Source organism: Oenanthe melanoleuca, chromosome 12 (assembly GCF_029582105.1).
Source record: "Oenanthe melanoleuca isolate GR-GAL-2019-014 chromosome 12, OMel1.0, whole genome shotgun sequence".
NCBI lineage: Eukaryota > Metazoa > Chordata > Aves > Passeriformes > Muscicapidae > Oenanthe > Oenanthe melanoleuca.
The window spans coordinates 6,892,694-6,911,642 of record NC_079346.1 but is presented as its reverse complement, the minus strand read 5'-3'; the positions used below and the strand labels follow the sequence as shown (position 1 = coordinate 6,911,642).

The following is an 18,949-nucleotide window of genomic DNA, read 5'->3' as shown; positions in this document are numbered from 1 at the left end:
AAATCTGACCATGGAAAGCTGTAGTGAAAAGGCTTATCTAGGAAATGCTGACAAGCAGCGGACTAGGTGAGCCAAACAGTATTTCTGAATTCATTCTAGACTGGTATATGAATATTTATTTTGGCTTGAAGTCACTGGAGCAAAATGAGCATTCTGATGCATTTAATTCATTCCAATTTGCCATGTCTTTCTAATTCACGACCATTTCACAGAAACTTCAACCTGCAACTAATGGCTTCAGAAGAAAATAAAAATCAGCAATTTATTAAAACAAGTTTGTTGTTTGGGAACTTGAGTCATTATGAACCTGGAAATCCAGAATGATCAAGTGCTGATGATAGCAAGTACTCAAGTAAGGCAAAGCAGCCGGAATTTCAATCTACTTTTGGAAGTTATTTATTTTTGTGGTTTTCTTTTTTTTTTTTTTTTCCCTTACATGCATCACAGCAACAACTTGGCAGTTCTGTTTTCCTTATGTTTGTCTACAGAAAATAGCCATACACAGAAAGTGTGTTGCTGACACCTGGCTCCAAGGTGCAGTTAATGACTCAATTTATATGGTCATCATGCAACAACCAAGCTTGAGAGATACCGTATGCATACCACAGTCCTTGCAAAAAGCCACTCCTAAGTGACAGGGATTCCGAATGTTTCTATTCATTAGATTTGAGAGCAACCCCTGTACATTCATCTGCACACTCTCTATGGAAGGCTAAATCCACAAACGATACAACGTCTCTGAAACGAGCACAACAGGAGACAGGAAATTTCATGACATTGCCTTTAAAAGCTGTGAAAGGAAGAACCTGCATTTTTACCTCTTGGCCCATTTCCATACTGCAAAGCTTTGTAGACTGAGCTTTGGCATCCACCATGACATTAAACATGGTGCATATTGATTGAGGGACTCGGAAATCTGTTGATCGGCTGGTTTTCTGCAGTTTTACTTCAAATGCAATCCTTGTTCTGTGAAGGAAAGTAGAAAAAGGTGTTTCAGTTCTTTTAAACATACTGAAATCAATAATAATAATTTGAAACAATACTGAGAGGAGTTTGAGAAGTCAGAAAGCTGAATGCTGCTTGGAGTGCCATAGTGCAATTGTTATAAATGTGTTTTTCTAAAAATGATTTTCCAGTTTAAAAAGAAACCCCCTTTCCAGAATACACACTATTTATAAAGTGTTCAACAGTTTCAGGGAAACTGTGACTCTCTTATGCTTGATAAACAGTGTGATGATGTTACAAACAGCAGTGTAAATGCACACCTTTAATTTGGTTGCATTGATAAGTACAACCTTTTGCACTAAAGGAAGCTCCTACTGCTCCCTGATATCAACTACAAATAACAGAAACTCTCTCACTGCCTGACTGAAAGGATACTGCCAGATCATTGCATTTATAGTGATATGATAGTATTTGCTCACTGGAAGTTCTTAATTGCCTTGTAAGTTCACAGAAGTGGTTTCCCTGCACCACACAAATTCACCAGAACATCTCTGCAAAGTGTGCACGGGCACAGTCATGTGCACGTGAACACACTCGCATCACACACCTCCCTGTTCTCCTGAGGCTTCACTGAGATCAAATCTGACATCCCTGGCAGTAACAAACCATGATATACCAAAAGCTTTGTTAGGCTAAAACCTAGAAAATCCAAACCTGTGCCATATTTTAAATACCAAGGCATTTGTGACTCTAACACGGGAATGCTTTCCAGTGTAGTGGGCATTGCCTTGCCTTTCTTCAGAGCCCCTCTTCATATTCCAGAGGTACTTCACTACTCTAACCTAACACAGAACAATTATCACATCACACAGAATCTGCCAATAAATTAACATAGGAGCTTCAATTTAGAAATAACAAATAATATCGGCTGCAGCTCAGGAATAATTCTGAACTTGAACAATCCCCCAAGGGTTATGCAAATGAAAACCCATTTATGAATGTGAAGCTCCCGTTCTGGGGATCAGATCTGAGCTGGCAGATAGGTCTCTCTGCCTGGATTTATTAGTTAACAGGCCTTCCTTGCAAGGGCTGCTTTCCTGACAGCCCCGAAATACAACCCAGTGTGGAAGGCGGGGTGGCTCCTCCATGGATTCAACAGTTCAGAGACAGACGCGAAGAAAAATGTTGTGTCAAACTGAAATTGCTAAAGAAACCTTAGCCAGGCCCTGTTTGCAGGTGATATAAATAGGGAAGGCAGCATATTGGTTTACATCAGCAATGGCATTTGAACTGATTTAATTACCAGTGCCAGATTTAGCCTGGACTCGGGGACTAGAATCTTGATAATTACTGAAAGGACCCAAGGAGACTGGGATTTTCCATCCCCTCATGGAAAGGAGCATGTTCCTACTTATGCTTGCAACCATTATATATAGTTGTACCAATACCAAGATGGGCCAGATTTTTACAGAGGGACAACACATTTGCAGAAAGGTTGAGGCAAATCAGGGGAAAAAACCACCTGGCTTCCAGGCACACAAGCCCTTCTTTAGATGTACCTGGAAATTTGCTTGTTTTTCCCAGTTTTCTCAGCTGAGCAAACTTGGTCTGATTTTTACAGATCATTGCAGCTAAAATTGTGCTGTAGGGACAGCAAAGAGGTCTTAGTTCCAAGTGAAAAAAATAAAAAAGAGAAAATAAGTTTTGCTGGTGGCGCTGGGGCAGAGCAGAGAGCAGAACTCCAGCACTGGGTTTTCTCCTAAAAGACAGCCTGACAACTGTAGGACAACTAAAGCTCAGTGTTTGTGCCAGCCACAGGACCAAGGATGGGCTGCTACAATAAATTGCTCGACGTCAAAGAAATTAAATGCAATACATCTCATTGCACTTAAAATGCACTGGGGTTTATTCCAAAACGATGAGAGAACAAGACTTGAGCTGTCTGCCTCCCTGCCTGCATCTCAGGGACTGAATGTGCCTTCCCCTGTGCTGACACTGCACATCCAGTGTCAGTAGGAGGATTGCACTGAAAATAAATGCCACACTCACACTTGCAGAGTGGCCAGGAAACTGTGGAACAGAACAGCCACACCACACTGCAGTTAATATTAGCATGTATCAGCTATATTCAGCATCCATTTTTTCTCTGGTTCATCTCTTTGTCTATGAATTTTTGCACAACGAAATACAAAGTTCACTTTTTCTTCTTGCCTCATTACCTCAGATGCAAATGGACATAAATTGCAGTGGAAAAGATGGAAATTAAGCTTCAATATTTTGCTTTCAAAATGACAGCTGTCAGTATGTCTAAAAGTTGCTTAAAGATATCTTTGTTTTGGAAGATCTGCAGGTAACTATGCTATAATGTGGCTGATGATACAACAGCTTTTCCCAATCAACGGCAGACGTGAAACCTGTGTGCCAAGCAACACACTATACCACTTTTTAAATAATTCTTTCTTGGATTTTTTTTTCATGTGTCTATGCTTTTTAGGTGGGTGCTGGGAACTTTCTTATGGCTATGCCTTCAGCAGTCAGTATCATCACACCAACCTGCATTTACGCAGATCTGACCTCACGTGTGGCACTGAAAATAAGTAATTACAGACAAAACCCAAAAGAATGGGGGATTTATTGTGAATAAGCATTCTCCTGAGTCTCAGCAGAGGAGAGCCTGCTTGGGAGAGTCCACAATTCACAGAAATGGGGTGAATTCCAGCTTTAGGGTGGAATAGGCTTTGCATCCTGTGAGCTCTTGTAAGAAACATGCCTGGCTCACTCATGGGCACCTACCTTTTCACACAGGACTCGATCATGTCACTTGCCATGAGCTTCAAGCGTTGCTCTAAGTGCTTCCCAAACTCCTCCTCAGGCCAGTGCAAATCCCGGATGAAGGTCTGTAGGGCATCAAGTTTCCAGAACATATCTTCTGAGGTGCCTGATCCATTGCTGGCAGGGCAAAATGAGAACAAAAGTCAGAAGTGGCATCAGGGTCTTTGCAACCTGATGTGGAGACCATTCCTGCAACAAGTGTAAGGCAGACAGCAGTTTCATACACAGGACAACGCTGGCCATCTCCACCATCAGGATTTTGAGTTTTACCATACAGTTGCCTAATCTACCTTGCTGTCATCACCCACAAAACTTTCCAGACCAGATGAGTAGGACAACAATCATGAGTTACACACATTAACGGGAAGAACGTGTGTATGGTAAAAATCAGCCTTAGTTAATAACCACATTAATGTATGTGATTATTAAGAATTAAGGCCAGAAATTGTGGGAGAAAATCCTCGATCAATAATAACTGCCATACTAGGCTGTATGCAGTTATTAAGATTTAGGGTTTCATGCAATTCTCCCCCCTCCAAATTAAATCTTGAGTTTGCCTTTTCCCCCCAGTGTGGCCCCGTTTCCAGGTAAGGGACAGTGCTAACAAGTGGTGAGCGAGGACACACTTTATCTCTTGAACAGCTGAAAAAAAATTGGGGTAAGTCAATTGAGCTAAGGGTACATCTCATAACCAGGAGTTTCGGCAGGATTTACCACTGCACCTTTTTCTTTGCAAAGGCAATTACAGGACAACTATTTACATTTTTAAAAATTTATTTTGCAACAACTTTGGTCTGCCACAAAATTCTCAATTTCTTTCCCAAGCATATATTCTTGTACCCACACCCCTGCCCAGATGGAAGTCTTTAGTCCTGCAGTGTGTAGCTACACCAGCTCTTTTCACAGTATAATTATATCTCAAACCTCCACTTACAGAATAAAAATACAGGACTGGATTGCACTCTGTTTGTGCAGAGAAATTTATGCATCCATAACCCTTTTCTCTCCCTCTCTTCTTCTCCCTCACATTTTTTTTTGCAGAACAATTACCAAGGGAGCTTCAAGAGTTTCAACCCCCTCCTCGCATACCACTAATGCTAACACAGTAATTTTTAAGATATTTAACACACCATGCATTACCACTTGTGCTGACATCATCTATAGAAACAGATGAGGGAAGGTGTTTCTATTGTGACAGATGCCAGCTGCATTGAGTTAATGCTAGAGGAGCTCGGAACTAATGCAAACAGGGCTACTCCCAGGTGAGAACTGTAGTCCCAACATGCCAGAGGGGTCCTGTGGGATCCTGGGCTAGCAAAGTCAACAAGATAAAGAATGAATAGTCTTGGTTGTAGGAGAAACGTATCTGACACTAAGCAACAGGTAACATGTCCTTGATGGAGGGGAAGGGTGAGTAAAAGGAAACCAGGGAGATGAAAAGATAAAGAATCAGGCATTTGCTTTAGCCAGGGGACCAGTTTGGACAACAGTCTCACATGTTCATCTACTGACAGTTTTTAGTTCAAACCTGTGCTTGGGTGTAAGCAAGCTTTAACAGTCTAAACCCAGCTTTGGAACTGCATGAATTTACATTTTAAATGATATAATGTGTACAAATACAATAATTGGTAATTACTACAGCAATATTATGACATCCATTTGGTTTCATAATTTTTGAAGAATTATTCCCAGTCTTTTTCTCACTTTTGATTAGGGCTTCATCCAAGTAAACAATATAGTATATTCATTTCCAAAACACACTGTTTGTATTTTGCTTGTGAGCACCACAATTACTCTAATCACGCCGGCAGCTTGCAATATACCATTGATGCTCAAGCATTTTCAGAGGGTTTATCCAATTTTCTGTCATTACATGATTCTTATCTTTTCAAGGGCAATACCACAAAGCATGCACAGAGCAAGATTAAAACTTTCAAGTACTCTTTACAGACAACTGCCTAAGCTAGCCTTTAAAATAACTATCTTAGCATGAATATGAGTTGTATGACTTTGAAACATAAACAACCATGCTAATATTTTTAAAAGGTTTTAAAATCTATTTAAAAGATCTCACATCAGTGTTTTCTTTACTTCCATTCATTACCAGTGCTCTGCAATCCTGCCTGTGCCACACTGATGGCAGAGGCATTCTGGTGGACTCCAGGTGTAGATGTAATTTAGGGTGTTTCAGTAAAAGTGAACAGGGGATTCTTGGGTGAGTTCTTCAGTTTTATCTATTAAGTGAGATGAGAGAGGAAAAGCACCACAGTGCTGATTGAGACCACCCTAGGCCAACCTTTAATAACTCTCTAGGATTTTAGAAGTAGAAGGGACAAATTCCCATGATAGGATGTCTTGGGAGATGAGCCATCTCAAATGATGAGATTTGGGTTGAGTGCACTGCTCCACACTGCTCAGTGGGAAATCTCCTGTAAGAGAACTTGCTTAATCTGTGCTGAGGATTTGTGGTATGTTCCTCCTGAGTGTCACACCTGCATCCTGAGACACTCAGACAGGAAGCTGGGAGCACAGAGCGTGAGGCTCTTACAGAGTGACTGCTCTGACATTATTTTCCAAGCTATAATCTAAAACTCACATTGAAAATATCTTTCTCTAGTTGGTCATGGCATTATTTGGGCAGCAAAGAAGGCTATGGAGCTTTAATTGCTCTCTGGGGCATCCCTCAACATGAATACAAACTGTTACAGGGTGCTCCTCTTTCTTAGACTGCTTCTTTAAAGTCAAGACAAAAATTACCTGGGAAATGCAGAGCTTGCATTAAATAAGATTAATTTTTAGATCTACATCTGGTCCACAGAAATTGGCTGACTGGCATTGAAATTGGTTCATCTTCTCTTTTGGACAAAACTCTTAGCTGAGACACAAAGTCACATTGTAAGTTCTGTGGTTTGTATGTTATTCAGACCATACCCCATTGTTGACAGCTATTTTGTAAAGCAAGATACTTGCTCAAACTCTCAGTGGGAGTTGAGACAAATTTTCAAGGTTTATACAAAAAACCCTCAATATACACATGCCAGAAATTCACTAGTGTCTCATTCAGAAAACATCTAATTAACTGTATCACTCTTTAAAGTTTTATGTAATGCACAGAAACAAACAATACATATCCATGCCAAGATTACTTTAAATTTAAATGAGATCTAATTTGAACTGAATACACACTCAGAATCATAAATAGCAGCCATCCATGACGGTGCAGAAAAGCTAGGCATTTGTGGGATGCCTAGTGGGATGTTAACTGGTAGATTTGGTACTTTAGGGAGATTCACATTTGGTAGATTCACATTGGGCAGATTACTTGTTAAACTCCTGTGGAAGAAACAGACAGAAAGAAAAAATACCATAACAGTGACAATGCCGATGTAGCAGAAGCACATGACACTCAGAAACAAATCTGCAAAGTTCACAGCATGAGGACAGTTAAAAAACTAAAGCAAAACATTTCAGAAAGAAGCATGAGTATGGAAGCTTAAATGTACTGTGTTTGCAGTCTGCTATAAAATTCAAATTCCTTAAAAATAAAAAAGCAAACCAGAATGAAAAGAAGAATCACAAAGTGCAAATTAACAGAAAACTTAAAACACCTTTGAAAATAACTGCAACTTCAAATCCTGATACCATTTCAAAATGCAGAGAACAGCTCTTTTCCCAAAAAACTCTCTTTTAAGGAAGAGTCTCAGTTCTTACTCAATGAAAGTGCTAAACTAAGAGATCTGTTAAGGGACTGGAATTTGAAATAATAAAGACAGAGTCTGGAATTCCAGCCATAAGAGTTTTTCTTGCCACCAAGCTCAATGGAGTTGCAATTTTGCTGCAAAACCTCTGTCTTAGACCCTCCACAAAAAAAAAGGGCTAATGTGGAGTGATGAAATAGTGAACTACAAAGTTCTCCCTCGTGAAGACTGTGCCCTCATTCTCCCTTGCATTCCTGGGTGCAAAAAAAAAAGATTGTCCAGCCCCACTATTTGTGCTCTGTGAATGAACTGCAGTTTGTAAATAAATTCAGGACTAGTATGTGACTGCTTCATGGCTGGAAGTGGGCCATGAGGTGATTAAGATATTCAAAGGTTAATATGAAGCATGTGTACTTGAGCATCATGACCTCAATCAGTATTTTCAGATGTGCAACTGTTATGCAAATAGAGATCTTTACAAAGTGGACAGCTGTATTGATCTAACATTCTCTCCTGGAACAAGGTGCATGTAACAGCACTGAATGCCCAAAGTTTGTAGTCTACCCTGACATATTTCATTGTATTAGGTCTCTAGATATTGTAATTGGTCTAATTCTTTTTTACTGAGTATCTCATTGCAGTCATATTCTACATGCAAAATTAAAACATCAGGAGATCTGGCAATCAGCGAAACATAGAACTCAACTCACATATTACCTGGCTCTCAGAAGAGTGCCAGTTTCAGAAAAATGCCTCATTTCTGCCCTCTCCCAGGAACACTGTGTGACCCACTGCTACACAACCCACAGGTGGCTTTACAGTCCCATGGAGGAACAAAACCAGATGCTTCGATACTATTTTCACCAGCTTGTTACTTGGACTCAGTGAAAATGGAATCAGAAATTCAGGATTTCAGCTTTACCCTGCACTGCTGAAGCTACTGAGAGCTTTTCTATTGATGCACACGGGCCCTGCTTCAGCATCCGAATTTGCCTGCTCTCAGTGACTGTATCAGGATATTCCATCTTTGAAGGTTTCTCCCATTTCCCTGGATTAAATGAGTTACTTTACAGACACCATGATCTGGATTCCTGTGAAATTATCAAATTATACACTATGTCTTTCAAAAAAATCTTAATAACTTCCCTGAGACATATTTGGCACTTCATTTCTTCCTGCAAGTTTTATATAACAACCCCCAAAGTAATGGAATTGAGCTGCCTGAATATATGTTTCCTAACACAACAGACAATATGGACCACATCTCTGCAAGAGCTCAGCTTGCCATTGGTGGTGAATGTGAGGAAACAGACTTCATTCTTTGTGAATAAAATCCCTTGTTGGGGAGAAAAATCACAAATCAAAGTTTTTTTTCTAATGGAAAAAAACACGACTCTGTTCTGATTTCTAATTATTTCTACGACTCTTAGTAGACTTAACTTCCTGCTATCTGTGTGTTCTCTTTTTCAGGCAAACAGGAGAATTCACTACCATCCTTTGTTTCCATTCATACTGTATCTGCTGCTAAGATGACATGACTATTGAATGAGACATAGACTACATAGTGATTGAGAGAGTGTTAACTCTTCAGAAATGGCAGTGCATGTGGTTAGATACTGATATGGAATAAATAAAGAAATAGCAAGAGGTGGACAACATATAAATGTATAAGGAAAAGCAACTTAAATAACTTAGCCAGATGGTAAATACATAAATCAGAGGACCTTTGGTTTTAATATTAAAATTCAAGAAGTGACAGTGTTATATTAATAAAAACACTGTATTAATAAAATATGACTTCTAGAGTAAACAGTATACTATATTCACACGGAAACATATTTCTTTTATACAACACATTATTTTGCTGATGCAAGAATATGTTGCAAGAATAAGTTAGTACTCTTAAAACAAAACAAAACAGCAAAATAATGGAGTATATTATGTTAACATACAGTAACTAATGTAATAAAATATTCTCCTGAATTGACATGCACAGTTTTTCAGGTTCAACTGATCTAATTATCTGAATAACAGCTGCAGTAAGACTTCTAAAAAATTATTAATATTACCAACAAATGTTCCATGAAGCCTGCAATTGTTCAGACCATAAAACTATAGGTCCAAGATGAGAAACTGTTTCTAGAAGCCAGCCATGCCCATCTAATATAGATGGCTAAATATAACCTCAGCCATCAGGCAAGGAATGTGGGCATTTGCATCAACAAGATGAGGGCTGTCTGATCTAAGACAACTCAGCTTCAGGACTGGATCCTGATAGTTTTGATGAGAGACACGCTGGAGCTGCACCGCTTGTTCTCCTGGCATCTTCTGCTTCACCCTGTTTGTGTGTGTGAGCTGTGGAAATGGCTTTCACCTGGGCTGTCTGCTGGGAAATTCTTAGTGCAGACAGACTGGCCAAGTACCCTTGCACAACCTCCCAGCACTCACACTGTGCCGCAGCCCCGGTCACGGAACACGTCCTGCTGCACACGGCTGCTGCTCCTCTAGAGCTGCCCTAGCAATGAAAGGAGGGCAGAGAAATCACAGCATCTTCACTGAGCTGTCTCCTGGGTTCAGAACAGAGCTGAATGAGACCCTTGGCCACACCTAAATGCTCAGTTGCTACAGGATGCCTGAAACGATTTAGTGATAGAAGACGCAAATGCCTGTCTCCTCCATCACTATAAACACTTGCAACCTCACTGTCGAGGCTGAGCAAATGCTCAAGAGCAAATCTTTTCACAAAAGCCTTGATGTGAAGCAAAGAGCTTGATAGTGAAGTAGGCAGTCAAATCTGTGCTCTTCCTGTGACTGACACCCAGAATAGTAACAAAAATACTCACTTTCACTACAGCGGTGCTTCTTTTAAGGGGAAACATTTTTCACTATCATTCTGTAGTTGTAAACCTTATAAAATGATTAGTATAATCTTACTGTTCAAGTTCTGACATTTATATTACTGATACATTTATAATTAGTTTGCAAAATGTTAGTGAGCAATTAATAGATGCTAAAGCCAGGACTCCAGAGCGGTAGAGAGAGCCCTGGGTCAATGAGTAATGTCCTAGTCAAGCCATTGAAATTGGTTGTCATTGCATGAGCTTTAGCATTTGCTCAAAAAGATCTTTCAAAACAGACACACACACACAGAGACACACACACATACGTGTCAGCTGGCTGCGAGATAAATCAGCGCTCTCCGAGAAGCTAGCATGAAAAAACCCATTGCAAACCCTACTTTTCCAAGACCTCTCAACTCACCAGAGAACAGACCTACTCTGTATCCTGCATACTTGGATGACTGTGCGAAGGACAAGTGTTCCACATTTCTCTGCGTGGATTCATACAAGCGCACCAGCTGCTCTAGCTATAGGGCACGGACCCCCTGCAATTTCAGCAGCTCTGCAGAGGCAGATTACAGAGCCCTCATGAGCACATAACATCCATGCTTTTCCCCCCCATTTTTTTTTCAATACTTAACAGTATCTCTCTCACTGTGATTTCTATACCTAACTCCTCAGAGCATAAGGTGCAGAGTATTCAGCAATGAAAATAGAAGAAATACATGCTTGCAAACTGCCATCTGGTCAGGTTATGGAGGGCTACATATTTCAGCCTTGACTGCAAACACAAGTACAGAGAAACCCTTTCAAAAGATTCTGCGTTGTGGAATAATTTCTTGGTTAACAGGAGATAATGAGATTTACTTCTCATAATGCACTGTAGAGATCCAGGACAACAACAAGCTTGGTGGAACAGTCACATTTGATGATCTGTCTTTGCTGGCCAACTTGAAGGTCTATCTCCAAAGCAGAGGAAAGCTGTGGAAGAACATTCTGCAGTGTTCCTGATTTCCAAAAAAGCTCTGCTGGAGAGGTGTCAATAGAAGGTCACAATTTGGTTGGGAATTGGCTGGTCCAAACTATTTGAGAATACATGGCCAAAAATTCAACTGTGGTAGTGTATGGATGTGGGGTGAGAAGAGAATAGATATAGGAGGGCAAATCTAACAAAATAAGTCTCTAACCTGAATTCTGCAAGTTCCCTGTCGATCAGACAAAGAGGAGCAGGTGGTCTGCCCAGGAGGCAAAGATGAAGATGCCTTAACATTTAGTTCTGAACAGCACATGAAAAATGTCATAAGATCCTAGGAATGACACTCCTCTTTTCCTTTGCACTGTATGTGCCACCCTCTGGCACTCAATGGTGCCTCTCTTCACCGGGCCACATCACGTTGAGCCAGCATTTGCAACTCACACTTTTGTGTGCGAGACATAAGAACAAAATATCAACACGTGAAAAAAAAAACATGGTGCATCTTTTCACCAGATGGACAGAAGCTTCTCGTGGAAAGCACCCACTTTCCTGCTGGAAGAAATCTTTTAAATACCCAAGTCTGTAAGAGAAAGAGTCCATCCTGGGCTTTTGCTTGGAGATGCAATGCTCAAAGCATGCTGTAGCTGGAACTCCAGAAGGGAATAACCATCACAAGAGAACTAAGAAAAGATCTTTTATAACTATCAGAGATAACTTGGAAATGATAGATGCTGGCATACCAAGGGACAAAGCATTTTGACAGGCAAGAAGAACATCCAAGTACTTATGGACATCTATAGTTAACTCCCTGAAGTCATTAAAAAGCAAAAAGATGACAGCTTCTGATAAAAGAAAAAAAAGCAGAATTATTTGTTTATTGAGTGTTTGACCCAAGTGAACAGGTACACAGAGTTAACTGTCTCTGTTTCATAACAGACAAGGAAATACATATTTTTTACTAAAGCAGAGCTCTGAAACTGAAGTTAATGCTAACTTCGAAGTGCAATTCTGCTTGAAGGAGTGGCTGTAAAAATGGCATTCTCCTACTCGAAAGATCTATTTCTTGTATGTTTTCTGGGTCACATCTGCTTATTTGAAACAAGATTTTTTAGGATCTTTAATCCTGTTAGCCTGCAGACCAAAGACAGCAAATGGAAAGTGAGAGAGGCTCCTGAATGCCAGCCACTTAACCCCACTCAAAACAGAGGGGATGATCAGGTGTCAAGAACAAGCCCGAGATTTGGCAGGCAGAATCCTTACGGATGCTGAGGATGCACAAGAAAGAAAGGAAAAAACCTGGGTACTCAGACTCCAGGTTGCATATGGGAGGCTGGCTGCTGAACAAAATCTCTTTTCCTTGTAAACGGAACATATTTGGTGTGAAAAGCCCTGAAAGACCACACGTTCTTTTCTACAGCAACCTCTGAGAGTGCGGTGCCATTTCACTTTGCCTAGAGAATGACAAAAAAAGCAAGGAAAAGAGTCTCTCTAGAGGTCACCTAGTCCCAGTTTCTGGTCTGAGGCACTGCCAGACTCATGTTGCTTGCAAAGATTCCATCTTTCTCTTTCAAGATCTTTATTAGAAGGAAAAGTCAGCTATTTCCCTGTGTAGGATCTGACTTGGCTTTATAGAGCAAGCATGACAGGGTTCAGCAATGCTTCAAAACCTGTGAAATAACAACAGCAATCCAAAGCACATATCACATTTTTATCAGTCACCAGCTCTTGAGTTCAATTTGGGTTTTTCTCAGGCTCCCAGTTTCTTTCTGGTAAACTCCTAGCTCTCCAAATGTAAGAAATGATTATGGTTGAATCATCTTGCCCATGTTTCACTTTGGTTTCAGCATGTCTAATCCTACAGGCAGGGGAGCTGGGACTGGCAGAGCTGCCCTGGACATGGGGACATGTGCAGCCACCAGACATGGGGCTGATGCCAGAGGCACACACTGCACTATCCCCCCCACAGGGTGGGTGGAAAAAAATGAATATTGAGAATAAATACAGCAATGACTCACAGGGGTTATAGGGCTGGAACTGAACACAGTGAAGCAAGATTTTTTTGTTCTGAAAAGGAGCTATGTGAGTTCAAAAGCAGCATTGGAAAAGGCCTTTTAGAATTGGTCCCAAAAAGCCATGGCAGTTAAGAAGGTTTTCCCATTTTCATGCTTCCCTGTTCAAAGGCACACAGTTCAAACTGAAGCAGCAATGCATTTCAAAAAGTCAATACCGTTTCCCTCATTAACCTGAAAACCCTGAAGAGATCAGGTCTCCTATTTAGGTGCAACTGGATGGAGCATTAAACTAGAACATTTAATAATTTTCTGCATGTCCAGTCTAACGTTTGCTAGTTCACCTCTATATGAATCTCCATCCATTTGCACCCAAATTCCGATTGTATCAAAGGAGGTTTCCTTACTTTACTGGCTCCCATGACTCCCGCTCAAAGCCCCTGTGAATTGACTGTGCAATTGAGGACTCCATCAGATCGACATATCTAACAACAAGTGGAGCAAACAGGTCTTGGAGGTGTTTGTGGAATTTTCCATTGCACAAATTATCTAGAACAGATAAATAAAAGTATAGTAAGACACTACTGTTACTACAAACTCTGTAACAAATCACAGCGTGGCACTTCATCAAATAATGAATTTGTCAGTGAACAGGAAAACTTCAAGAATATAACAGGAGCCAGAGTTCATGACACAGACAGCAGGAATGACTTCTTACTCCAAACAAATAAACAGACAATGAACCTTCTTTTCCTTTTGACATTAATGTCAAACTTACAAATACATTCTGTGTATAAAACCAGTGTAAGAAACACAGCATGGCAAATATAACGGCTTTACCAGGTGGGAGAATAATTTCTGCTTTGGTTGCTCAGTACCATGATGCTGGAACTTTCTTTCTGAGGATGAGTCCCTGGCTTTTTTTATGTAGTCTTAGAAAGCTAGCTGGGGTCCTGGTCTAGGAGCTAGCTAAGGCAATGCCAATTTTGTCACCAGCTCTCCAGGGAGGGTTGGACTACCCAGTAAAGTGCCAAATCCTCACATGGGTTTTGAAAGCACGGGCCCAAGTGCTTCAGAGAATTGTCTTATTTCACAAAGCACTGTTCTTCTGAACTACTCCTGATTTCATTTACTTTAATATTTTCCTCCCTTCAATAAGATCATAAAGCAGTTTACTCAATGCTAAAAAATACACACATTTAATAACAATGAGATATAGAGTACCTAATTCCCTGCTTATCAGGCAGCCATTACCAAGAGACTTGAGAAGAGGAAGCAAAATAAAATTTCAACTTCCCACCTTTGGCTGCGGTGATTTAAGGGTGTGCATTTTTCTAGTGGCAACGGAATAAAATCAAGCTGATGCTAAAAGAGTTTGTAAATCTTCAAGTCTCTACCCATCTCAGTTCTCTGTGCAGCAAGAAGAGGCTGAAAGCATTATCAGTAACTTGAGCTGCCCACTGAAAAGGAAACGATCAGTACAAAATACATACAGTCACTACGGAGGGAATCGTTTATGAGCTGGAAGAGTGGGAAGCTGTCCCAGGTGTCTGGGGGCTGCACCTCCAATGCTGCATCCATATCCACGGCAAACAGCGACAGGAAGGTCTCCGCGTGCTCAACCATTAGGTCTGACCACCAAGCAAAGGCCTTCAGAGTTGGTAGAAAAAGATAATAAAAATGTGTATTAGTTCTAATAAAACACAGGGAAAGATGTTAGGCCACATATCTTAAAAAAAAAAAAATCTCATAGAAACTACCTTTATTGTAAAGAGAACAGTGCTTTGCAGTGCTAGCCTGCGTGGGCAGTGCTAATCACAGAATTAGGTGCTGCTGCTCTAACACAAAGGTTTCTTGTAAAGGATCTCTTCAGAGCTCCACTGTAAAGGCACGCAGCTGTAATGTGGCAGAGGAGGTTTCATCTGTTCAATTTACAATAAATTACTTCATTCATCATTAATGATGCTAATTATCAGGAAAAAAATCAACTAATTCTTATTTCTAAAGTACAGAAATTTGGGAGTTTCTTCACTGTTCTTGCAGGTTTTCTGATGTGTTTTTCAACAGCTTAAATTCTACTTGGATTCAGTACTTGCATTTGTCTTGAAAAACCACAACCCTGAGACATTAAAATCTGTTCTAAATCATTCACACTCTGTTTTAAAGATATTTCAAACATCACCAGTAGAAGTTATTACAGCACTGTTCATTTTACACGGTTAGCTAACACACTACCACCTTCATGATGCTACTGATTAGGAACCCATTATAAAGCTCTATATCAACATGCCAAGGTAAAAAAAAAAAATATCTACGGCAAGCCTATATTTTCAAAGAGGCAGGTAAAACATAAGTCTAAACTTGAAAACCAAAAAATATCAGTGAGGTAACTCATTCTCATGCACGTGGGTCCTTAGAATTTGCTGTGCGGGCTCTCTGAGGTGACATTCACATCATACATGGCTCAGATGTGAATGCTGCAAATGCATGCATGCATGTCCAGTAGTCACTTCTGGCTGGGAACATGCAGTATGAGAAGAGCTGTCCATAGGACCATGTGCTGTCCTCTTGAAGTGATAAGAACTTAGTGACTTAAAGGAGCTAAGGAACAGCTTTGCAGCACTTGGCAAGGAAAAGAAACCTCTAGCTTAGGCACAAGAGCGGAGATGAAACGGAAGAGATTGGGAATGGAGGAATAAGTTTGAAGAGGAATTGCCAGTCAGGGAGGGGCATGTTTTGCAGGTTTTAGCAGACATGAATAAGCAGAATGGGCCTTCACTCTCTCAGGGTTCAGTTTGGATTCACTGATGAAGAACTGCACTGATGAGCACAGAAGAACTCCAGCTACTGGTTCACTTGGTCATGGAGAGGGAACAGCACCCCCAAAACATGTTACTCTCTGCTTGGAGATGCTCAGGGGTGCAGTGGCAGTGGTGACAGTGGCCCTGCAGAGTTATCACTCTGGAAAAGCCAAAACCAAGGCAAGGGAGCCTCTGTGGGGATGAGATGTGGGGCACTGCTCTTCACTCTTCTCCACATTTGGTGCTGGTGTCCAGCCAGGCTGAATGCTGGTGAGTGCCATGCTGGGAGGCATCAAACCACTGAGAGACCACAGAGGAACCAAAACCATCAGGACACAGGTGTGCCCCTGATGCCTGCTCCAACCTGCTCACAAAGGTGGGAGAGAAAGGAGCACTGCTGAGCAGTGGGGCTGTGCAGGGTCCCCTCCTGTTAGCAATTTCTGACTCTGGTTTTCAGGGAGGCTGTGGGGGCTGTCCTTGCTCTGATGTAGGTTCTCTGGCTGTGCCTCTGCCTGCCCAGAGCCTGCCATGCTGGCACCCACCCAACACTGCCCACAGGTCTTTGGGCATGGAGTGACTGCTACGGAGAACTGATGGCAACCAGTGTCTGGGGGGAAGGGAAAAGAGGGGAGGCCAAAGAATGTCCTCTGTAACAAATCCCAACATAAGTACTTCAGAGTAGAGTACTGCAATAAGAACCTGCTTCCATGAAAAGGGGAAAAAAAGAGCTATTTAAAAAAAAAAGAAAAGCATGTGATCATTGGTGGAAAAAAAAAATGCCCAAACCAGTAACAGTTTTCTTTATGTTTGAAAAGTCAAATTTTAACTCCATAATTCTCTAACTTATGTCAGCATCCTCAACCTCCTCCCTAATTTCTGTAAGCAGGATTGGTAACACCATACTTAGAAAACTTTCTTCAAGATGGTAACATTTCATTTATTTACCATCTACTTACCTGCTTTTTTAAAATAATAATGTAAAGGTGGGAAAAGTGTGCTTTCTAACCAAACACACCTATTATTGTATATTTTACACATGGATACACATGTATATATGTATGACCTCAAGGAGTTAAGATACATATATACATATACACATATGTATACATAGAGAGAGAAAACACAAGTTTAAAAACAGGTGAATGGCATTGTCTCTGGCATTTGTCATCAGTCATCCAGAGGAAGGGAAAGGGAGCTAGGAGACATCTCATGGGAGAGATTGATACAGTGATAGACACCTCCCTCTCCCAGGTTACAGACAGGCACACAGCTGTTTCTGTCTGTGTCTTACTCTTACGGGTAAGACAAACCCAACTGACTAGACACGATACTCCTCTTGTAATGATTTTTGAATGTGCTCTGAGTATTATTTTCTACAGTCTCATTAAGAAGTCTGCCTGGATTTACACATGGAAAAGAAGGGGAATGTGTTAATTGCAAAAACTATTGTTTTTCAGTAAAGTAAGGCATTTCTTCCCTAAGCAGTGCAACTTAACTTTCTGCTGAAAACCTGAAGTAGACCAAAACGCCACACCTCACAGGTCAAGCCTTCTTCAGGTGAGTGACAACATAGAAAAAAAAGTCACCTGGAATTATATGGGGAGGGGAAAAAAATGTAATACCTCAGCAATGCTCATTGCACTGTGACAGCATACTGCAGCTACAACGCATAATAAATATCAGAGATAAACCAGCCAGCCTCTTCTCTCTCTTCCCTGGTAGCAATTCAAAGTGTGCAGAGAGCTGGCCAACTGCCTGTGCACTGCTGAAATGCCACAGCCACCCTCAGGACAGGGATTCAAAAATGCACCAACAGTGTGCTGGGCTTCTGAAGAGAGATGGATTTCATCCTTCTAAGTCACCGTTCAGAACAAGGGACTGGGATGCCTTCTATCTGTGTTGGCATTAACCTTCTGTCTCTAATCAAAACCGTGTGACACAAAAGATGCTGGAGAACAGTTCTGAGCCTTCCTCCTCATGTGAGGATCTTGGCAGCGTGGCTGGCTGAGTGTGACTGGTCCTGCAACTGCCTCGTCTTTTCAAAATAAGCTGGGCTTTAAAAAACAGCTCCTTCCCAGCTGGTTGTACATACAGCCTGTGCTGGTGAGGAGTGGAATAAAACAGTTTTTGCACAAGCACAGTGCTCTCAAGCACCCCTTGCTTTAGCAAAAATGAGCTTTATTTCACTCTTCACCTCATATATTCTCTCTCTACATATAAATACTGTATATCCAGTACAAGGCACATACAGACAAAACCAGAGGAAGACCACTACCATTCTAGGCACTTGTGTAGTACTTAGTCCATCTCCACCACAGTGTACTAGAGGTTGGGTGAATGCAAACAACAGGTAACAACAGGCTGAGGAGCGAGTCCAGGCAGGTAGGGTTGTGTTGGGATGTAACTGCAGCGCTCGTAAAATATACCCATTGCTGCATGCATGGACTGGACTGCTATGCCACATTTACCCTCCTGTGTCAGGCCACCAGCTCTGCAAGCAGCCGACCCAAAGTTGCTGTTACATTCCTCGGTCAGTTACGGAAGCGAGGGCAACCAGGGTAAAATCCCAGTAGGAAACATGGCACTGAGAGGGCATGCACAGAATATGACAGGAGTGACTCGTGTCATTCGGTTTAGTCACATACCTCTTTCCCCTGCCAGGATCATCCAAGATTGAATGAACAGTAGAAAAACAGGGAGGAAATTTAAATATGCAATCAGGCATTAGTTGGGTTTTGTGGATTGCTGTGGATTATCAATAAGTAAAACTATACTGCATATTTAATACACGCTGGAATGATTTTTAGGTGATTGTGAAATTACTTAGCAAATGCTTTTAATGCAAAAT

General features: G+C 41.1%; 1 protein-coding gene across 5 annotated transcripts in view; it reads right to left on the bottom strand.

Moving 5' to 3' along the window:
- Positions 1 to 18,949, bottom strand: part of CADPS (calcium dependent secretion activator) — a 204,950-nt gene that overhangs the window by 36,745 nt on the left and 149,256 nt on the right. For 3 of the 5 annotated variants that reach the window (XM_056501539.1, XM_056501540.1, XM_056501541.1), the window contains 4 exons: positions 14,794 to 14,950; positions 13,708 to 13,849; positions 3,739 to 3,894; positions 819 to 966 (listed from right to left, as the gene is read on the bottom strand). In XM_056501539.1, coding sequence (XP_056357514.1) covers positions 819 to 966; positions 3,739 to 3,894; positions 13,708 to 13,849; positions 14,794 to 14,950 — 603 coding nt within the window. Of the gene's footprint in view, positions 1 to 818; positions 967 to 3,738; positions 3,895 to 6,963; positions 7,111 to 13,707; positions 13,850 to 14,793; positions 14,951 to 18,949 lie in introns of all 5 variants that reach the window. The other 2 variants (XM_056501542.1, XM_056501538.1) reach the window with 1 other exon arrangement.